At 34.5% G+C, this 24,250-nt stretch overlaps 2 protein-coding genes across 2 annotated transcripts; both read right to left on the bottom strand.

Annotated features, from left to right (window-relative positions):
- Positions 1 to 1,105: 1,105 nt before the first annotated feature.
- On the bottom strand, positions 1,106 to 21,042 carry LOC117337715. Its single transcript, XM_033898813.1, has 4 exons — positions 20,266 to 21,042; positions 4,278 to 4,670; positions 2,909 to 3,018; positions 1,106 to 2,741 (listed from the first exon to the last, which is right to left on the bottom strand). Exons 1-4 carry the CDS (start codon positions 21,040 to 21,042, stop codon positions 1,196 to 1,198), a joined length of 2,826 nt encoding a protein of 941 aa, XP_033754704.1. The 3' UTR covers positions 1,106 to 1,195.
- Positions 18,048 to 24,250, bottom strand: LOC117338034 (tyrosinase-like protein). The gene is made up of 3 exons (XM_033899193.1): positions 23,480 to 24,250; positions 22,923 to 23,026; positions 18,048 to 22,367 (listed from the first exon to the last, which is right to left on the bottom strand). The coding sequence occupies exons 1-3, from the start codon at positions 23,894 to 23,896 to the stop codon at positions 21,047 to 21,049; spliced, it is 1,842 nt and encodes a 613-aa protein (XP_033755084.1). The 5' UTR covers positions 23,897 to 24,250; the 3' UTR covers positions 18,048 to 21,046.

Below are 24,250 nucleotides of genomic sequence, written 5' to 3'. Positions count from 1 at the left end.
ATAAATTCATGAAAGAAATTGTCGGTGGAATCTTATAACAACAACTGTCGGTGATAAAAAGTACTGTTTTACTTACATCAGGTAATTTCCTAAGGCGGTCGCCGATAATAGTACACACGATAGTCAACTCATCTACCCGCTCGCTCAAGCGGAACTAATCTCTGACACACCAGTATATCTACTCGGCTGATGTTTTTACAGGTGTAGAAATGAAACAGTCACCGATGCCTATTAAATCTGTAAACTGCTGAAACAATAGCGTAATTACTGCCAAGGTGTTCAGAGTACGACTGTAACGGTCAGCGCTGTCTATTAAATCGGATAAAACGCCAACTCAGTAACAGTAACATTTTATACGCACATGCGCAGTACCAACTTCCTGTGCTAATACGCATGGAAATGGCGAGGTTGTCAGTAAAACGTAAGTAGGCCTATCAAACAGTATTTTATATGTTCAATATAAGGTAATGGTTCTGTTACGTTTTACATATAATCTGTGTTAAGTTTAAACGGTTATTTGATATAACATTAATAAATTGTTATTCGATTGAAGTCCATTTTATCGTTATTCCTTTTGCAAACATGACATGAACATCAGATCGTTATTGAAGTGACTAAGTGAAAGAAACTTGATTGAGACTGTATATCGGCAAAACTACACCAAACTTCCAGTGACAGAACGAAATATTACATATTATACATTTACATGTATTGACCAGTCTTTACACTGAACTGATGAGTGACAGAGCGGAGTTATAATGATTATACAATGTTGACAAATATTGACCACACTTTTCCACCAAAAATGTCAACTCGCTTTATTCGAACACTCGGATAACTCGAAGTTTTCTCGTGGTCCCGTCGAGTTCGAGTTAACGAAGTTCCACTGTATTTATATAAATAAGTTGGCAGAGTATCATCAAACCAGCATAAATGGCAAATACTCGCTCATCCACTTCCGCATTACGGTTACTAAACAGGGGATTCTGTTCTCTCGTCGATTAGTTAGACACAAAGCTACACTACTAAGCCCTATCCAAACATTACCCTAGAGTTTTACTGATGCTTATCATAACATATTGTGAAAAATAACAACCCATTTCTGCAAATGCTTTAGTTTATTATACATTTAATTTTCTTCAATACCTAGACATTTAAAACAAATTCTTTTGAAAAGAATTAAATAAGATTTTGATTAAGATAAATTTTCGATACCAAAGGACCACGGCCATGTACTATGTATTTCACAGAGAAACGCTACAGGTATCTCTGCTGCATTCGCTTCGGACAGCAAACCTTTCCCTTTCTTCCATATTCCTTTAACGGCGTCTTCAAATGTAATTCCGTACATTTTAGGGAATGATGACGTAATGCGAAAAGCGCCCGAGCATGGTTGGTATATCCCGTTAATGAGGCATTGGGGTGTACATACACGCCCACAGGAGTCGTACGCGGTCATGTAGAACTGTGCTGCACCTTCAGTGGGGTTTTTGACACCGACATACGTCAGAGAAGACGAGACTGGTAATCGCTCATCTACTACAGCATAGTCTTTATAACGACCGGAATAGTCTATACCGTCGGTCTGCACGTAAACCTTGGAAGCGCCGGAACCGGAAACGTGGCATTTCTTGTATGTCGCTGGCATTTTTCTTTTTATTTCAACTTTCAGGCCTTTGAACTCTACCGGAGAAAACATATCAGAGCTTTTTACGAGCGTCCCGTTTTGAATCAAATAAGATTCAAATTGGACTTCAGGAGGTCGCTCAAAGATAATACGGACTGGTACAAAAGCCCAAAGGTCAACATTACTTACACCGTTCAATACAAACGTATTCTGATATGGTCGGTTAATTTGTGTGCTGTCTTTAATATTCTTAGTTGCTCTTGTGTTGTTGGATGAGAGCACGCTTCTTCGCATTCTATTTGAAGGTGCATTAGGCATTGTATCGCCTCTAATTCTGGGATCCGTAAAGAATGACGTGAATCGTCTTCCAATTGGCAAAGGTCCAGTACGCTGAACTGTGGCCTGTGACCTTACTGGACCTCCAAAACTGCTTGGAACTCCAGATGCAAAACCAGCTGCACCCGATGAACGTAGAGCAACCCTGGATCGACAACGATCGCCGACACATTCCAGGTATTGACTTCCGCCACAATATGGACAGCTAGGTGATGGCTCGTAAACGTTCAGAGACTCGAAGAAGTTACTATAACCATCAATGTTACGCAACCCGAATGGTATCATTGGATCTGAAGGTTGCTGCCCTGGAGCGTTGGTTTGTGGATAATCAAGGGAAGGATCAATACCATTTGCTCTCTGCTGCGACCTGAATATACTCCAAATATAATCGATGAATGCGTGATGCATAAAGAACACCGGGTCCTGAGCAGAAGTGGCGAGAGCAGACATCTGTCCATCCATCCATAAATGGGGACCATTATGATGAGCTTCTAAACTGAATACAGGATTTTGACTTGGTTCTACGATCTCACCATTGAACCTCCTCGATAGAACTGCTGCAATGGCATCCCAACTAATTAAGGTTCCGGCATTACCTATATTACGAATTAATGGTACACCCTCAGGCGTCATCCACTGGAAAGGCCCTTCATCCAAGGCACCGAAGCCATTTCCGAAAAATTCGGGAGTCCAGATGACGGAATCCGTAGGCTCTTCCATGTAGAAATCAAAAGAACTATCCCAGTATGGAATTGGCATGCCTAAGGCGATCTCTAGTCTGGAACAGACAAACAAGAGCATATCCAATAAACATACGTCTATTTAACTATTTTCCAAGTTAAATTGTCTTTTCTATATTTAGGTAAAGTATTTTGTGGTTATTATGTCAATAAAGAAAATTATCAACCCAAGTCATGGAGTTATGTTCAAGTTGTTGAAACTCACAGTGCTAGATAAACTCTGTGCAGGCCAAGGAAATTCGGACCGTTGTGTGCAGTGTCTACCACTAGTCTATGGATATCTGCCAAAGCGTCATATCCGAAAATATCGCCTACCTGAAACAGAAACATGGACGTATGGATGGTTTAGTTAATTCATTTTTGTATCACCTTAAAATAACGTATAGGAAGGAGTTCATTCACATACAGTTGCGACATAACGTATATTTACTTACATGCGAATGTGTATATATTATTCCATGACGTAATACGAATGCGTTGGATAAGTATTTATTGTTACCTATCTTTATTTTCTTTTTTCTCTTTCAATTTTTTGACATGATGTATTTTGTGGGAAGATCATTTGAATTGCAGTCAATACATACAATACGATAAACAAATAAATAGCTCTGTAATTTAAGGAATGTTTTTACTATTTTAACTATACATATTTATCGTTACATAAAAACACGCAAAATTGTCGAAATAATTTTATACTATTTTAACTATACATATTTATATTTAAATAAAAACACGCACGAGTTTTGCTTTGTTTCACTAATCACTGGTGTAAACATCGTACAAACCACTTCAAAATGAATATAGGTAAAACCACATAAAATTTGAAAGGAAAACCTAGACCCTTAACCTCAGCATTTAAAGCATTTGTATTTCCATCTTTTAAGGTCAACAAGTTTTGCTATGTTCTCATTTATCTTATTACAGTATATCAATACATTGTCACTTATATTATGTTTTTTTTTTTTTTTTTTTTTAATATTTGAAGAGAAGAGCAACAACGCAACAAAAATGGTAAAAACTGCATCCTTATTGCGATAACGGTAAACACAGTTAACAGTCTTCAACATTTTTTTTATTCTAATAGAAAATGATTTACAGCCATTATCAGCCGATGGGTTATTTTGCTTTGAAAAAAAAATTCAAATTAGGTTTATCGGTTTGCCTAATTGCGATAATGAATACAAGTATGTTTAAATTTATTCAAACCATAGCAGAAAAGATACAGCATCAACTAATTTGGGCATATTCCAGGTAGAAAATTAAAATGTAAATTTATTTTACAACAATTGCGTAAAAATCATATGGACTTGTATTAACCGCGCTTGTTTGCCCAGCTGAAAGCGCGCGAGGCTCTTAATATGAGAGGAAACTGGAGTACCCGGGGAAAACCAGGTCGGGCAGGTGACCCAATACCTTTTCACGTCCGATCGGGGAATCGAACCCCGGCCGTCTAGGGTGAAAGGCTAGTGCGTTACCACTGTGCCACCTGACCATGCGCAATATAATGATAATTAATATGCATTTAATTATAAGTTAGCAACATGTCAATTAGCAAGGCAAGTTAAATCACTTACTGGTCTCCGTTTCAGTTCATTAAGCCTGGTCGTAAACGCATTCCATTCTGCCCGACTGAGGACACGAATCTCTCGCCTTACCATAGGATTAGATTGCCTCTTGGAACGTCTATGGTGTTGATGCTTATGGACAAGTTGTCTCAGTAGCTCCTGGGCGTAAAGGAGAGTTTCGTTCGCAATTGGACGCTGTGGACGGAGATCCTTGGTAGAATACAGAAACTGTGTGATGCAAAACATGTTTATGTCTTGTGAAGGGACATCCGTTATGCTAATATTCCCGGTACGGAACTTGTAGCACTCCTGTAAATTTTCGGGCATTGAAATGGGTTCTACAAAGGCATGGCAGCAGGCTATCAAACTCACAACCACTGTGAAACCTAGGAGGCAGACCCCCTGAAAAAGCCAAAAAAAAAAAAAAAAAAAAAAAAAAATCCGTAGTGCAAATTATCATTTTACGTATGGTTCATGTTAACTGGCATTGAAAACAAATTTTACTAATTTATTCAAAAACTGTGTCCAAAACATTGAAATTGCTCTCCTTTGAGTGACATTCCTCGAATAAAAATCACAGAGTTGTTGATTTTAGCGATTGAAACGAATTTGTTCCGTCATTTTAAAAATGACATTACACCCCAAAAGATTGTGAATGTCGCATTCTTCCAGTGGTTAATTTTCTTGTAAATGAGTTATATACTACATTTTTAGCAATATTCTTGAACATTTTCTTCACGATTGGAAAGTAAATATAATAGTTATATGACACAACAAATGTGATATTTAAGAGTGTGACGTTTCGATGACTACACTGTCACCTTCATCAGACTAATGACCAATGTGACGCGTACTAGCACTGTCTTATGTCATGATCCTTATTATTTTATTATATTTTATAACTTTTTTTACATTGTTAGAAGCAGTTGTTATTTAATATATTTGATTCATCTTTGCAAAGCATTAATTGACTTATTATATATATAATATCTAAATGAATGATTACCTTTCCAAAAATCAGGTAAAATTTTCGAACTATTCTCACGAAAATTCATATGAAAATATATTTGATATTGGTATAGATATAATTTCATGCGTGTGTTCTAAATGCAATGAGAAATAAAAGCTACCACTTCAATTAAATTATTTTAACAGTATCCGTGAGCAAAACACTTTTTGTTTCATCTGGTAAGTAAAGAGAATTTTGAGAATACCTGAATCAAAAACCATTTCGATATTCAACAGCTTATGAATATAACTTCTTAAACACTTTTCATCATAAGTTTTGACATTTTGTTTTAGTCATTATATTTTTGCTCAGCAGAGAATGTTTTCAACTTTGTTAATTTTGGTTGAAAGCAACTGCCAATCACTTGCATTACAAAATATATAAAGAAATGATATGCATCATCAAATGTAACTAAAACTACCAATAGATGATGGTCAATTTTAATAAATGATATACATTCTAGTACTCTTAAATTAAATGTTTGGTGTGACGAAAAATGTCTATATCAGAGATATATTTTTTCAACATAAATTTCATGTTAATTTTCAATCAATTAAAAAAACACGCAATCCCTGCGATATTTAATTAGAATATATTGTAGGAATATGATAGAATCAATGGACAGATATATTGTTTTTATATTTCTGTTATTCTGTTGAAATGAAAAATGTAACTAAAATTTACAAGTATACAGCAAACTTACCATGACTGTTTCAGTAACCTTTTCAGTACAAAGACCCTGTTCCTCTCCGGACTAATTAGCGAAGAACTGATTTAAATGTGGTAATTAGGCCTTTATAGTAACGGAAACCTCGCTCTAATAATTACAACATATATCAACTCTTCATGTGCTAGTCGTGCATTCTTTTGATTTATTTCATTATTCAAATCAAGGTGTGAAAAAGTGATTAGATTTGAATATACAATTATCAGTAAGATGTTTTTATTAACTAAAATAATTAAAGATGATTGTCTGTTGCAGAATTGATAAACTCACAGATCCCCTGTGATATGAATTGTGATTATGGTTATCAGTTATAGTACCTTTAACCTTAGTTTTACTGCCTCTACTTTTACTTTGAGGATGTGACATTTCTTATATCTGTATTGTAGTGTTGACGAGTACGAGGTTAGAGCATTGTATATGCTGTATTACTAAAAAACATTTTTTTTTCGCTTAGGTTTAATTTTGTGGTTTAAACTTGGAAACAAAATTCGTTATATTTCGTTGATTTCATGCGTCTCCGGCAAAACGAATATAAATAGTAATCATCAGCTGGTTTGAATTTGTATGTGTCTGTCATCAAACCAATGACACGTGTCAAATTGATTAATTAACATTATGCTATTATTCGTGTTGTGTTATTCGTGTTATGTCCGTGAAAGTTAATGATCTGTACAGTTTTACTCAATATCGCCCATTATTTAAGATAATTGCACTTTTTACTACATCATATATGTTTGATATGAAAACTTCGTTTAGCACAACTTGTTGACAAAACTCTATCATCTTCATCGGACAATGATCAGTTAAGCGTATGTACACTGAGATGAACTATTGGTATTAAATTGGCAGGTCTTAATGGCTAAACTATAGACCCATGCATTTGACTATAATATCATTACCGGAGGAATCGTTGCATAAAAACGCTTAAAACAAATCTCTGACGACATTAAAACGCGTCGATAATTCTAAGTTTTGTTAATCCTGCAAAAGGTGTAAACGAACTGAAGCCAATTAGGTCATTATGATTTTTTTCTTCTTCCGAAGTTTTGTTTTATCAGACGGCTATTATTCGTTTATTTTACGACTATAAGAGGTTCAAGAATAAGGTCAAACAACAGTCTCAAGAACAATCAGTTTTCTAACTCACTTTGATAGAACCTACCTGTTATTGTTACATAACGATATTCTTAAAAAGTTCAAAGGTGTAACGTAATAACAAAGGTTACCTCGTAATCCTAGCCGACCACAGAAAAATATCACGACAGTTGAAATAAAATAACAATGACATTTCGTTTCTCGGTCAGGAGCATGTGGCATTTAAATCAAGGATATGACAGATAGAAAAAGAACCGCATACATTTATCTTGTTTGTAATGAAGAGAAATGAAACCTAATTAAAGCTAATAATTAATGATTTGAAATTTGTAGTTAGCTGAATGTCAATAAACAGGCTGTGCATGTTTATGGGGAGGAAAGTGACAGTTATTGCTTGATTGATGATAATATTGACTAACACAGAATAAATTCCGTGTATATCATTATATATATATCACTCTAAATCCACACAAGGAAATTTGTTAAAGGTTACTATATGGAGATTCTGAAGATCCTGTTTCCTGGAAACAGGGCGAAAACTTCGAAGAACCGCCTCCACCATCATATATACCTACTGTCATTTGCTAATGTGTTGTGACAGTTTATCGCGCATGCGTTTAAGGCTCATAATAGGTAAAACCAGGTAGAATTTACTAATGACGTGTAATCTCATGACATAATTATCTTATAACATTGTGTACAAACATACCTACGCTATTCATACGAATTATAGATTTGTTGTTGCCTTAAATATAATTTCATGGGCGTGTTTTTAATGTAATGTGGCAGTATATTACCCATGCACTTCAAGGTCATAATACTTTAAGAAAGAAACAAGCGAATTCTGAAGTAAAACGTTATTTACAGATTATTTACAACAGATAGTTCATAATATTTTAGTGTCAGTTAGTTCCATCATTAGAAGTGATAATTTATGATTTTAGTGTCTGTTACTCCGATCATTCATAAATTTAGAACAGATAATTCACAATATAAGTTCAGTTAGTCCAAAAATTAGAACAGGTAATTCACAATTTTAGTGTGAGTTAGTCCCCTCATTCATAATATTAATAATAGTAATGCAACGATAATTAACAATTCGCTCAGTAAGTCCCATCATTCATACTTGGCATATTTATAACTTGCGAGGCTGTTTTGTAAAATAGATAAAAAAAAAAAAAATACAAAAAAATACAAAAAAATAAAACAACTAACAAACAAAACAGGCAAAAAAAAAAAAAAAAAAGAGAAAAGAAAAAAAAGAAAAAATAGTAAATCCCACACAATCAACACATAAAAACGCATTAAACTCTTATGTAAGGACTAGGGTAATGTTAAGTGACATCCAAACAGAGGGAAAACCGAGACACAATATCTTGTACAGATTGTAAGATATTCTGAAGTCACATATGGTACTCATCATGAGATTTGTCGGACCGTCAAATCTGGAAAAAAAATTGTATCTAGGTCATTGCCAATTTTACTGACAGTTATAATGTATGTTTTCTTTAAACCATTAAAGGTCTAAAGTGGGCTATACTACAAAATATAATAGGATAGATAAAGATATACTACACGCAGTGAGGTTGTGATATTATGAAAATGTAATTACATTTTGTACTATGTATTTTAATAACGTTAGATACAGGACGTTCCAAACAACTTGTCCCGACTTTTCTAAATTATAAGACAATAAAACATTTAGTATGGAAATATGACATAGATTAGATTAAGGAATAGCATCATACACTTCTATAAGTGTGTTATTTTCAATAAAACTAAAGCAGCATTCCAATTAATAAAAAATTCAATAGTGTCATGTGACGTCCATTTTATCAATAATAATCATGTCAGTCTGCTATCAATATAGGAGGTAACTTGACAATTTATTTCGATATTGAGCGCGGTAACCGAGAGGGCGATCCGGTCTCTTCATATATTTGTATACTATGTGCAGAGATTTTATCGATATTATTAAGAAATAATTCAGACATTAGTGGTATTGTAGTTGACAACCAAGAAATTCTTCTCTCTCAATTTGCGGACGATACTTCTGTAATTCTTGATGGCTCGGAAAAATCTGTAAATATCACTCTACAACAGCTTAATTATTATGCCAGAGTTTCTAGACTCAAAATGAATTTCACCAAGACCCAGGTAATTTGGATAGGTAGCAAAAAGTATAGTAATACTAAATATATAACAGCACACAATCTTTCATGGGGAAGCACAAAGTTTAATCTTTTAGGAATAGAATATGATGTTGATTTGCATAAAATAGTAAAATTGAATTTTGACAAGAAACTTATTAAACTGAAATCCCTCATTAACTCGTGGAGCCGAAGAAATCTTACTCCAATAGGGAAAATAACTATTATAAAAACACTACTTATTTCACAATTCAATCACCTCTTTATAGCTCTTCCGAACCCAAATGAATCGTATATAAAAAAAAAATCAACAATATATTATATGAATTTCTTTGGTGTGGTAAAACAGACAAAATTAAACGTGATGTTATAATTAAGTCTTATATGGAAGGTGGTTTAAAGATGATTAATTTAAAATCTTTTATAACAGGTCTCAAGACAATATGGGTAAGGCGGATTTATAAAGATGATGCTAGTTGGATGTATATTACAGATAAATATATGGATAAATTTGCTTTGGCAAATTGTGGACTTCAAAAACTCAAAATTACTTTGGAAGAATGTACAAATTTGTTTTGGAAAGATGTTCTGGAAGCTTGGTATATAGCAATAGATGGGTCCAATACTTACAATGAAAAAATTTGTGAAAATCCTTTGTGGTATAATTATAACATCAAAATAAACAACAAACCTGTTTTCTGCAAAGAATGGTTCAGGAAAGGGGTAATGTATATATTTGATATTGTCAAAAAAGATGGCTCATTTTATAATTTTGAAGAATTTCAACAAAAATATGGTATAAGCAAATTTTAACATTTCATGGTATTATTAAAGCTGTAAAACATTTTATAAATAGTAAACAGGAAACTTTCTCTTCAGTAATCTGTTTACCAAACATACCTTTAAATTTGAAAGTTATACTAAGAAATACAAAAGGGACACATGACATTTATAGAATCTTTTGTCATAGTCACAAAAGCCTACACCACAAAGAAAATGGTCTTTAATTTTTAGCATCCAGGAAAACCAATGGAAAGACATTTATGCAAATGTTTTTAAAACCACTAATAGTACAAAACTAAGATGGCTTCAATACAGAATCAATCATAGAATTTTAACTACAAATACAATTCTACATAAAATGGGTATAAAACAAGATAATTCATGTACATTCTGTAGAAATTTTCCAGAAACCATTGAACACATTTTTTGGGATTGTAATAAAGTTAGTGCTTTTTTACGTGAATTAAAACAACTACTTGCTGCTAACAACATTTTTGTCGATTTTATTAAACAGGAATTTATATTTGGAAAATTTAGTTTTAGTGATGCAGATTTGGTATTACATGTAGATAACCTTATTTTACTATTGATTAAACAATATTTGTTTAAAATGAAATGTTTAGGAAAAGATATCAATTTAATAAGTTTCAAAAACCATATACTGTTTGAACTGAAAGCTGATAAGCTGATGATAGTTAGGCATAAGGCATACCAAAACAACGATGAGTTACAAAATAATCTTGAAAACTGGCTTAACATATGATTTTAATGATTTTAATATCTCTATGGTGTGGTTTTATTTAATGAAACAGTTTTGTGCTGTCAATTTAAAGTTCATGTCTATACTTTTATGTGTAAATTGTATACACTATTTACCCTGTGTGTAATGAAACAATTAGTCCGAGGCTGCAAAAGAAACTCCCCCCCCCCCCCCCCCCCTGCCCAGTATGTTTGTGATGTGTATGTTTGATTTGTTGTCTTTATGTGTGTGAGTGAGTGAGTAAAGACATATAAAATGGCTAACCATATTATATTAATACATGTATGAACATATCGAATTATATTTAAATGGATATGGTGCATGTTTGTAAGTTTCAATGGACATGTATTGTATTTGTAATGTGTTGTTGATAAAATTAAAATTCAATAAAATATTTGTTTAAAAAAAAATTAATAATCATGTCATCAATTTTGTTGCTCAACTTTGAAAATACAAAAGATAAGGGTTTAACATCAGGCTGTATTTCCTCACAAACTTATTCCATGTGTCGTCGAATTTTCATGAACGTGGACTTCGTTGCTTGCTTATGGTTAAGAAAATTGATAAAAAAAAAGAGCTGGGAAATCCTTGTCATAGTGTCTGAATTATTCGACATGTAATAGGACGCAAAAAGGGGTTGTAATTTGTCTACGCACATATATATATATTCATTTATGTCACATCATACTACTTATATCGACCACATTCTTATTTCATATTGACGCCTTTGCAAATATCCTATGACATAACCAGTAGCAGCGAAAACATTAAAACATTAACACATTTAAAAAGAAAGAAATCAGACACATTTATTTTAAACATTTTTCACCACCACAGAGTGACATGTTGTAAACAAACAGAGACTATTATTTTAGTATACTTTTCTTCTTTATAACATAAAAGGCAAACAATGAATTTGGATTTAAATGACCGCAGCCTCATTTAATATGAAAGGTATACAAGCTCAGAATATGGCGAGCAGGCTTATCCATTTATGAATTAATATGACAATGGCCGCAGCCAAAACTTAGTATTACATGTGCATGCAAAGGCAAGGACCGATGATGCTAAGAGTCTACCCGCAGGTTCCCGGACATAAAGACCCTTGCCCTCTGACCTAGCAGATTTTGCATGCACTTGTAAAAAACCGAAACCACCTCTCGCAAGAGGAACCAACATTTCCAGCCTAGAGAAAACCATAATCCTGCCTTTAGCTCCCAGGATATCATGTGGCAAGCATTACAAGATCAGGATTATTATGTTTAGACTTAGCACTGGCCTGCCAGAAACTCCTAGGATACCCCATGCAGTAGCAAGATTTAATTCCCCAGGGTAAACCATAGCAAGACTATTGGCAGACCAGAGCACAGTCTGCTATAATTAATACCACCATAATTAAACAATATGACACCAAAAATTATATTTATATGCCTGCCCGCAATATCCAGCCCTGAAATAAAGACTGCAGCATAAAAGTACAGCACTCGCGATCGTAGTCCAATACACACTATTCCAAACCCGATGACCCTAGTTCGAGTCCTTATGCCGGAATGTAATTGTCTCCCTTCACAAAAGTCTAAAGTCCAAAGTCACTCGAGATACACTGATCTCATACCGTTTCTGATTGGAAACACTTCACGGGAAATGTTGTTACACACAAGGCCCATGTCAACCTGATGATGTGTCCACAATAATCAAGTACTGAAAGAGATAAACTCGACAGCAGAAAAGTGGTATTAAAATACGAGAACGTTCTACTTTCAAGTGCATTATGTAATAATTAAATATCAACTTGAATGTATGCGTATAACTTTGTATCTGTACATCAGCCACAGATACCTATACACCGTCAACGGTAAACACATCTATTACTACAACATAAGAGACCTTACTTTAAATACATGTAAATCTTACTTTGAAATTGAAATACAAAATTATTTGAAATATGGCGGTGTAAAGGGGATGGTTGGTGGGGAAACATATTTCCAATACTAAAAACCGGTTGTTATAAGGTTGCTGGTCATGAACGTGTCAAGTGCTACGAAATCTTCTGAGAACTGATCAGCTACATGCAGGATACTCCCAATATACCTTTACTTGATAAATGATTAACTAAACAATTATCAGATGCAAATAGGCATGCAGCTAAGTTGTGCCCCCCTGACCCCAGAGGGGTCATCAGTTAACCTTATCTGACATATACAAACGGCCACCGAGACCGGTGCCCTGACAGCTATAAAATCAATATTTCCCTGCACTGACTAATGGCAAGACCATCTATAATTGAAAGATAACTGAAACAGCCATTAAAATAACACTTGACATCCGGGTCATTATTTCACTCTTAACACTCGCCTTTTACTCAAATATATTGATCGAAAATCTAAAATAAATTTGTTTAATGATATAAGATTAATTAAACTGTATTATTTTAGTATACTTTTCTTCTTTATAACAAAAAAAACAACAACAAAAAACAATGAATTTGGATTTAAATGACCGCAGCCTCATTTAATATGAAACGTATACAACCTCAGAATATGGCGAGAATCAATAGATATATATAAGTAAGTATTTAATACGTTTATTGTTTGAGGTATTCATGTGAAAATTTATGTTTTGGTTTACAACAAAAAATAGGTCATAAATATGTAAAATATTAAAGTTGCTTAAGAGTGATTTGATAGATGACAGCAAACAACTAGAAATAAGATACGATCATTTTACATGCAAAGAATGTTTGAAACGGAGCACATCACCTTTAATTGTCAGTATTTTGATAACCATGGGAAACATCGGCTAAAATCTGTTCAGAAATAAGCATTCTATCACAGAATTTAATTGTTGTGTCTCGTGCAGAACCGACCTGGTGTCTACAGATGGCATGGCAGTTAAATGCACCATAGTCAAATGTCTGTTGGCCATATCATTTCTGCAACATACAACTATTATACCAGAGCTATGTTAATACTGATTGTTGAGCATATTTCACTAAAACAGACTTGAATTTCCATAGAAACTCCACGAAATGTTGGAATACCCTATTTGTATCAGCATACTATTCAACGTCCGACTGGGTATCGAACCCGTGTCATCTTTCCGAAAAAGGAAGATACTGTCCACAGGATTATCGATATTTAAGAATTTAGTACACACCACAGGACATGATAATAAAAGGCCTTAAATCTACATTTCTACGAAATGACATATGGCCGATTACGTTTAAAATAAAAGAAGGTTAGGTGTTTATCTGTTTAATGGTAGGAAGAAGTTGTGCAGCTTTCAATTTAGTCGTCATTTCGTCTTTAGGTCAGTTTAATTAATAACAAATCTTAAAATAATTTGAAATTTTAAAATAATTTGAATTTTTTTTTAAATAATTCAAAATTTAAGATAATTCAGATAATTGATAATTTGTATAAACCTTAAAAAGCTGATGATTTCTTTCATCTCAGTTTTATTTTTTAATTGATAATTTGAATAAATCATGTTTTTTACAACTTCCTGCACATAACTTCCTATGTCAGTCTGGTCCATTTGTTAACTTATCGACAACGCAATATTAATCAAGTAAATCACAAATACACCAAAACTACATTATATGGAATCTTTACGTTTTTCTTAAAACACAAACAAACATGATTGAAAACAGTGTTTGTAAGCTTTATAAAACCACTGTTCTTCGAAGACCCTTTTTTAATAGTTTTTTTTCGCTGTTTGTGTTAAAGAAGACATTTTTTCCAAATTATGTTGATACCAAACTGATGAAACTCTTCAAAACCACATTGTTTATTAATCATATATATAAAGGATAATCATTATATCATAAACAATAACAGTATCTTGCAAATTTCAAAATTATTTTTGTAATAGTAAAAATATGAAATATCGTTCTCAAAAATCTATTTGAAAATATTCTGTTATTGAGTAATAAAATTGTTTTTAATTTCGCCTTGACTAGATAAGGTTAAGGAGACAGATTGCCATTGATATAATTGTATAACATGTACCATATGATATTTCGCAGAAGCAAGCCACCAAAACCGCATTGACACCACAATGTCTGTTAAATCAAAAACTGGCTACATTTATATCTATCTTGACTGGTACCGTCTGTCATTTTTTTTTCTTGTTAGTAATAAGTTAACAGTTAAAGATTAGCGGTTTCTTCATTAAGTTCGCCATTTGACATGATCGATCAATTCATTGCAGGATGCAGGACTGCGGTTCAGGGTAATCAATTTTCTCCCTTTCCCTCATGTGTCAAAACGCCATTGAATTCGTCGAAATGTGTTGCTTGAAGAAATAGCATACTGTATACTGTATAATATTCGCGAAGGATTTAATTTCAATGAATTCTTGATAATTAAATATAGCGCGAAAATAACTGTCCATCTCATAATTATGTACGCACAGAATTTCTCGGAAGTGCTTATGTATTACTGTATTATGTTTTGTTTATTCCTAGAATGATAATAATAGACCGAGGGTGTTATAATATTTTGAATTCATGTTCAGATTAGATAAATATACAGATGTATATTTTTTGGGTTATTTACTTTGGTAAATGGGAGTTTTGTTTGAAAGCCTAAGCTTAATGTCATATATCTAATGCATAAACATACCAACGGGACTTTTCATTAAAATATATTACTATCATAAACCATGAATAACGTCTTTACCTATTGTTCCATTAATTAATAATATATACAGATGAGTGTTAATTGATATAAATGTATGACAGAAGGAAAACAAAAGCAAAAAACTTCCATGACTCATCCGTGACCACGGGACAAGAAGTCGTAATGATATATGGGAGTCAGGATAATCATAAACAGAGAAGATGCCATTTATCCTTAAAATTTAATCAATTTAGTAACTTGGATAAACTTGGATAATTAAAAAAAACAACACTAAATGCTGTCACAAAAACTAGCTGGAATAACATAGCTCTGGACGACGGACGGACGGACGGACGGACGGACGAACAGACGGACGATTTCTGATAGATATTAGGCCGGGTCAGATAGGCCGGGTATGAAGATTAGGAATTGGCGATGGGGGTTGGGTAGTACTATTGCTAAAAGCATTCCAGATTCAAACTTTTGAGCAAAGACTTTCGTTTTATTTTGACTTATTTATCTATTTATCTATTTCTTTTATCATTTATTTATTTAATTCTATTTATTTATTTACATATTTATTTGTTCATTTTCATTGTTGTTTGTATGCCAAACCATATTCACAGGAATCCAACAAAACATCTACATTTATTATTCAATTTATAGAGGGTTAAGTTATGTGTTACGTTTATATACATTGTAATAGTTTGTACTGTCAACAGGTTGAGACATTGACTTGACCTACTTTTGTAGTTGTACACTTTACTTGTTTTAATGAAATAATGTCTGTCGAACAACTACTAATGTTTTCTTACAACCGACTACACATGTTTTTCCATGTACTTCTAAATGACATAAAACAGTGGTGTCAGTCAAGACCCGGAAGTAAATAATTGTATCTCCTGTTTTTATTATGAGTTCTAAGAAGAGAAAGTAGATCAAACATTCACGGTGTCCGCAAGTCTAGACACGGGCAATTAATCACTTGATGTCATAAATGCTGGACACCTCATTCAAAGCATTGTTAGATTACCAATCACATATACAACCCAATGTAATGACTTAGCCTTCATATTACAGCTAACGCTATTTCTCGAGTTCAACTTTTTCTCGTTACAGTTTAAAACATGAATGTATATAAATGTAACTCTTTAAACCATCTAGGAGATATTTAGAGGAAATAAAGAAAGGCTTTAACGGTATTTATGGATCTCTTCTTTACCTGTGCTGTCAGTTTAACTCACCTTGACGAGAGTAGGTCTTATTTCATGTATATTTAATATGGTGTGAGATGTCAGCGCAAGATAATGCTGCATTAAGTATTAAAAATGATACTTATTTAAAGTGGCTCTCACATGGCTTGGCCATTTTAAAAATGTTCGTGCCGATTTTGATTTTGGGAATATTTTGTCTCGTCAATTTACGTTACAATCTGATAGTTTAGAAAATAGATAAAACAATACCAGTCCTTAAAGACATTTAACTATTGTTAATATCCTATAATGAAAATTATCTGTCTAAAATTTAGTCACTAAAGATAACATACGGATCAAAATAGACAAATAATACTACATTCCACAATAATTCATTTCCACCTCATGCCACTCGAAATATAAAATCAACCAGTAATCAAAATGACATGCAGCAGGCCCGCTTGCTCTTCTAGGATATCTATAACATGGAATCGTACTGTCGATCCGTATAAAAACAGGTATCCGTTCATATCAACATTCAGTAACTTCTCGAAGGCATTTCGATAGTGAAAGTTTCGTAATAAGAACGACATCTCAATAAACCAAGTACAAACTTAATTTTACAGTATAGATCCTAATTTTCGGTTCAGATGCGAATTATTCAATTTACCGAAACATATAACTATTTTACAAAATGACCTGTTTTCTGTTATCGTAACTACAGCTGTATTTATATATTAACGACATTGTAATCACTTGACACTTGTATTAACCGGTCAGCTGTGATGTTTTATGTAAGACGCGTCTTCATTAAAATGTGTATAATACGGTGGCATATATTTATATATATTAATTTGTGCATTGTTCGTCTGCCGAAGAACGGTTACTATCTACTACTAGTAGCAATTTTTGCTACATAGCTCTAGCTTTTACCACCTCTGTTTAACTTGAGCTGTTACTTATTAAACCCTTTTAGAATTTTTCATTTACATCCATCTATTCACCACCAAAGATGTTTTCTTATGTATGACAATAAACATTCGGTGGATGAATTATCGAGTTCTATGTTTGTATGTGATCGTTTATAATTCAATTATATCTTGGTAAAGGGGCGGATTACCTCGATAATTCGATATTTGACTTTACTGTACTGTTGTTATTACTACAAGACCAATATCTATTCCCAGTAATGCGCATCCTGCGAGCATCTGTTTGTTAGGATCCAGTACCTTTATTAGATTACACCGTCGTTACTACTTACTAAATCCAATTAAAAAACATCTATATACAAAACATGAAAACATAGTGATTATAAGATGCATGCTATTATTTGTGCAATGGAAAATGTTAACCAACGATTATATGCATAACTCTCTTTGATAGTTTGATGTCCGTTGAAGTATTTATGTGTTTACACAGAATATTGAAACAGGCAAAACATTGTTTGAAATATATTTTATTGATGAAACAAACAATTTAATACAAATTCTAACATTAAACATTATATGCTAAGATTACGTATTTAAAGTACTCAATATGCTTCCGTTGAAACAATATTTCCTCTGGATAAGAGACATTTTCTAACATAATACATTGGATGTTAGAACTACTGCTGTAAAACATGTAACATACTTCAATAGGAAGACTATTTCTTTTGTTTAGAATCGTAAAGTGTCTCTAACGAAATACTGCAAAGATAGCTTACCAAATTTTGATGAATGATATATTTGATGATTTTCATGATTACGAAATATACTGGAGGTAACAGTACGAATTTAACACGTGGTGTATTCAGTCTATTCACACATACGAACTCGAACGTCTTTGATTTATATACCTTGCTGTTCTGGTTAATGGTCCCTGAGAAATTACAACACTGATTTATTAGTTTAGCATGTTTATTCGTAAGATTTACCTATAAGACACCTAATTATTACACATGTTTAGCAGTGTAATAGCGCACGAGAACATCCCGTCTCCCAGTTACACCCGGGATACATGTTAGCAGATATTAAATTGTGACTTCTGTATCATAATGAGATATACGTCAACCAGGACAAGTAGTATTTGGTGTAAAATAAATATATTCAACTCACCGTTATAGCATAAATTGAAAATTTACAATTGAAAAATAGGAAATCGTTGCTATCAACGAGCTGTTCCAGATGAACTCCATAGAATGTCTCCATTGTTTAATTTTCCATTTCTACATAGCAGTATCTCTGTTTCTCGAACCAACATGTCCTAGTTGATTCGACATTTTTTGCATTGCTGTAATATTACGATTTCATTGATTGATGTCGACTAATCACGAAAGAAATTACCAAGGGATATTGAAAGATGCACTTTGATGAATATATAACTATCATTGACGAGTTGTTCCAGAATTAAGGTAGGAATAGTAAGACATTTTTACAGAAATAGACATATGTATAAAAGATTCAATCAGAAATTAACCACGGGACATGATATTATGTGTTTTAAACGGAAATAAGCTCCCAAGATCCTGAAATGAAGTTAGAATAGGAAAATGTTTATATAAAGGTAATTTCATAAAAACTTTAGAAACATACACTTTATTATTATTTTCAGACATTTCTGTAGCCTTATTTTAAGAAAAAACATAATTATATTCCATTTGACTATCATGATATTTCTAGTTTCTAGGAAACATCTCTCGCGCGGTTGATAGCAGGTCTAATAATATTCAATGTATTTCCCTTAAGGAGATACGATATGGTCAGGAAATAATGAACCGATTGTCATCGAAATTGACATTAGTGATATTTTATCACCATTTGCAACATTTTTGAAAGCAAAAAACAAAACAAAAAACATGCTTTTTGAAAAAAAGACTCCCAAAAATAAGAATGAAAAAGTGCACAACCGCTCTCTGTAAATGATAATTGGTTACAGGGATTTTGTCGTTTGGAGTTGAAAATCTATTTGTAAGAATGTAATTTTGCGGGAATATTTCATTTTGAAAGCATATAGAAATTTTGACATTTTTTCCACATTCATTTTGTCATAAATGAAAAAAACAACCTGTTTTAACATTATTGAAGAAAAAAATTATGACTTTTACGGTAATTGAAATGATACTACACATTGTAGTTTTCTTTTCTCTGTCCCTTTAAGGAGAGTCATCTCCCCTATAAGTTTTATCATCTTTCTCTGTCGATGATCTCATCGGAAAGTATTTCATTACTTTGTGTGAAATCAGACTTAGTGTATACGATGGTCATTGAGATATCGGGTTCCACCTTTTAAAATATCTTTAAAGAATAGTCATTACCTGAATTTGGCAAAGAAGCCGAAGACGCTTAACATTCAGAAACAAGCGGTCTTATTTTCCTTGTAATTTTAATTGCTTTTCTATATATTATATGTCGTACGGTTTTTTTTTTTTTTTTGTTTTTTGTACTCGGTTTTATCAGTATTGAGTTATAATTACAGTTTTCGTAAACCACCATGCATGTCCAATAAAAATACTATAACCAAAAAAAAAATTAAAAAAAATTTAGTTATAAAGCTAAATGAATTAATATGAAAGGTTATACTGTTTACTTTGTATTATTTGATATGGATTTATTGATTGAATGGTTAAAAAAACCTTTGAATTATCATTATTATATGAATATATCCACGTTATTTGCACCTTTGCGATGACTTTTGTGAGAAAAGACGGTTTGTCAGTCCGAACTATCAGAGGTGTTTTGATATTTTTGTTACAGTCTCTCCATGGCCACCCGTTAGCATAATCACAGTAAAATGTCATGAATACTTCCCCGTTAAAAGACTGGGGACAGTATTCTGATTTGAAATCCCATCGACCGAGAACTGCCTCACCAAAGGTATTGCCATACATCCGAGGCGTGCGGGTGTTTGCAGTTATCGCCCCTGAACAGGGAACGTATCGGGGTGGGTTGGAATGACGAACCATACATCTCGGTTGGCACACTCGACCGTATGAATCATAAGCATGTACAAATGTCCTGCTTGGTCCAAGAGAAGGGTTTCTGAAACCGACATAGGTATATGATTCCGTTACTGGCTGGCGGGCGTCAATCATGGCAAAGTCTTTATAAGTACCAGCATAGTTTATACCATTTGTTTCAATGAATATTTTTCCAGCTCCTGATTTGTATTTAGGACACTTAGGATACGTAGCCGGTGTTCCTCGATGCATGTACTTTTTCATCTGATTATATATCGTCGGGTTATACATGTCAAATCCATCTTGGATTTGTCCCTGGCGGACATTTCTCCCGTCAAATGTTAATCCTTCCGGACGACGATACACAACTCTAACCGGCATGAAGGCCCAGCGATTGACGTCGGAGACTCCATCTAATGTAAACGTATTTTGAATACCTTGATTGATTGCGGACGAAAAACCAAAGTTTGACTGAAACGCTAATGTCTGTGGGGGCATATTCCTAATGGGGGACAAACCCAGCCTGATTCGATATCGGTGATGTACCGGTGTGTGGCATTGCTTGTATACCGCTATGAAACATTGTTGGTATACTGTTTTGAGACATCGATGGCATACCGTTTTGGTTCATGGCTTGCATTCTGTTTTGGGCATTTGCCTGTATGACATTTTGAGCAAATGTTCCCATTGCACTATGAGGTACCTGTCGAGGTAACACGCCCTGTCTAGCCCGTAAATGTTGAATGGGGCTCATTGCTGCTTGGTTTATGTTAAAGAGTCCCCTGAATGTTTGAGCTTGCGAATGACCTTGATTTCCATTCATGGCACTCATCATTGCTGTCCTTACGTTAGCGTTGGCTTGGCCTCTTGCCGATGATGTACGTAAAAGACTCGTGGCGAGATTCGTTGCGGTCCCCGTTCCACCATCAGTAAACGCCCCAAAGGCACTTCCCGCTCCATCAGCACGTGGTCCTGCAGGCAATGGAGTGTTCCTGGCCCTTGGATCCGCAAACGATGACGTAAACGTTTCTCCAAGGGCGAGCGGTCCCTGCGCCTGTGCGGCGAGCGATGCTACTGAGACCCCTCCGAAGCTAGCTCTCGCTTCACCTATAGCAGAAGGATCGACTGGTACGCATACTCCACGTCTGACGTCACAGAACAAATAGGGGGAGCCACAATTTGGACATACCGGGCTGCGTTCGTATCCGTAAATATCCCTCGTAAATCGATCACTGTAACCGTCAATATTCCTGTAGTCAGGGAATCCATCCATCAAACGATTCCTGAAGTGAGCTGGTCGGTCTCTGAGGTAAAAATCTGGAAGGTAGTCATTGGACGAATCTATTCCCAAATTTCTTTGTTTTAGCCTAAATTGTTCCCATAAATAATCAATAAAACAATGATGAAAGAAAAAAACTGGATCATGTGCCGATGTCGACAAACCTCTCATCAATCCACCCACCCAAGCGTGCACGCCGTCGTGTTGTCGTTCAAGAACGTTCTGCCGAAGCCATGGTCGTTGGCCGTACCACACGATCATCTGCCAGTGAAACCGAATGTTGTTGTTTGGGTTGATGATGTTGTTGATCAGACGTTTCTGCATCAATGAAGTACCAAATGAAGCGATGTTTCTGGTTAGCAGGCCACCTCCCTCAACAACCCAGTTCGTGAAAGGGCCAGTGTTGACCACACCGTCACCATTACCAAAGAACTGAGATGACCAAACTATTGAACGGATGGGATCATTCATATCAAAGTCGATACTAGAGTCCCAGTATGGCAAGGTCACGGATGGGTTGACCTCCATCAGAGCTTCTTCTAATCTATAAAAAATTAAGGAAACAAATAATTAGTTATTTATATATGAATCAGTACTTTATTTCTTACTAGCTCCCCCGATAAGTATTTCCAAACTTTCAACGGGAGATTCGGTCGTTTGTTTGCTGGATTTACTGCCTCATTAACAACCAGTTTCATTTTGAGGGGGAGTCTCCTTGTAGTAGTTGGTGACTTCCTCACTGAACAACATATCGGAGAACCGTCACATGTCATCCAGAGCAATAATGGTAAGGAGTCTTTCCCAAAAACACAGCCACGACAACACAGACCGGTCTATATTTCGGCTTCCAGAGAAATACGAATCGCCTCGGGTAGGAAGCGTCAAACCACGCCCAACGGACTTTGACCTGACGTTACGTGTCCGATGCTCTGACCGGCTGAGTTATTGCGGCCCCCAAGGGAGAGGATAACAAATTTAAAACATATTTTCTATTTTACTAATTATGATAAGTTTAAACTTTTCTCTTTTTTTTTTTTTTTTTAACTTTTTACTAAGCCAAGCGAGGAAATATTAAAACAAGGCACTTATTCAAACTTACGCAAGCAGGTAGACTCTGTGCCAGCCGAGGAAGTTTGGGCCATTGTGTCCCGAGGTGATGGCCATGTTTTGGTGAAATGATGCCAAAGTGTCATAACGCCCATTCTAAAGGACAATAAAACATAAAAATACAATGAAACGTATCACATATTATTCCATGTTAATTCTACGGGGCATGTAATTCGCTGTTGCCCCAGTCGGACCTATTTTGCACGTCTTGTAAACCTTATGCAGTACACTTGTCTATAAACTTGTTTTGTTCGTATATCAAAGATGGCTGTAACATAATCGAAAGCGATATCGTGCTATCCTACAACATTTTGAAGTTTTGAATATAAATCAAACTAGAACATGCAAGAAAATAAGAATCGATAATTTATTCCTAATTATTTGAATAAGGTTGCTAAACATTTAACTGCAATGATGTTCTAATTCAAGGGATAGAGATAACTGAAAATCATTAAGAAAAATGCCTAAGCATGCAGAAGATAACACGTAACAACAAGGCTTATATAAAGAACAATTGTGATGAGTATACAATATGATACACGTTTATACCTGCTTAAGGACATTGAATGCTTGAAACAGAGCTACTCTTTGGGGATCTGTAAGTCGTCTGATTTCCTGTCTGATTCGAAGTACCCCAGTTTGACGCTTGTGACGTTTGGAAGCGTACTTCCGTACAAGGGAGCTAACCCATGCCACTTCCTCCGAAGTGATATTGGAGTGATATCTCAGATGAGTTGTCGATGCCAAAAAACTCTGCACACACGAATGCATTATTCCAGCGGCAGGATAATCCTCGACAGTCATATTCCTTGTCTCCATTTCCAGACAGTTGTACAAGCCCTTGTCAATGGTTTCCGCTTCTATGTACGCATGCCCAAGGCCAGACAGGAGTAGCAAACCGAAGAAGGCAAACTGCACAAGGGAAAGAGCTCCCATCTGCGATAATGATGGAAATCGGAAAATCATTTCTGCCCATTAAATAATTTTTGTGCTATAATATTTTTTAAGAAATGAATATTTCATTATTACATTAACAGTTACCGGTCCTGACAAAGAAGATGTAATCTCACACAACACACAGTGGATGTAGCTTTGCGGTCTAGCATGGAAGCATCATGCTCATTATTTTCCTTATCACTGACTGGACAAATATTTGGTGTATGCACTTTTGATATTTTCTTACACGAGAAAAAATATGCAATGTCATATCTCTTTCCTGATGGTAGCAATGTTCACACTAAATCATATGTTCAATATATTGTGTCTGTTTTTGCATGTACATCACTTTATGTATAACATATATTAAAAGATATGTAATTG

The sequence above is a fragment of the Pecten maximus genome, chromosome 11 (assembly GCF_902652985.1).
Source record: "Pecten maximus chromosome 11, xPecMax1.1, whole genome shotgun sequence".
NCBI classification, from domain to species: Eukaryota; Metazoa; Mollusca; class Bivalvia; order Pectinida; family Pectinidae; genus Pecten; species Pecten maximus.
This window is presented reverse-complemented; position numbering and strand designations above follow the sequence as displayed.

Bases quoted from the DNA above. Each gene is read 5' to 3' on its own strand.
- LOC117337715 (XM_033898813.1), bottom strand. From the start codon at position 21,042: ATGCCCCCACAGACATTAGCGTTTCAGTCAAACTTTGGTTTTTCGTCC. The intron at 4,671-20,265 runs GTGCAAATAACG...TGGCTTTTTCAG, and splicing joins TCACAAAAGTCATCGCAAAG to GGGGTCTGCCTCCTAGGTTT. The intron at 3,019-4,277 runs GTAAGTGATTTA...TTTCTGTTTCAG, and splicing joins ATGAACTGAAACGGAGACCA to GTAGGCGATATTTTCGGATA.
- LOC117338034 (XM_033899193.1), bottom strand. From the start codon at position 23,896: ATGATTTTCCGATTTCCATCATTATCGCAGATGGGAGCTCTTTCCCTT. The intron at 23,027-23,479 runs GTATAAACGTGT...ATTGTCCTTTAG, and splicing joins CATTCAATGTCCTTAAGCAG to AATGGGCGTTATGACACTTT. The intron at 22,368-22,922 runs GTAAGTTTGAAT...AATTTTTTATAG, and splicing joins CACAGAGTCTACCTGCTTGC to ATTAGAAGAAGCTCTGATGG.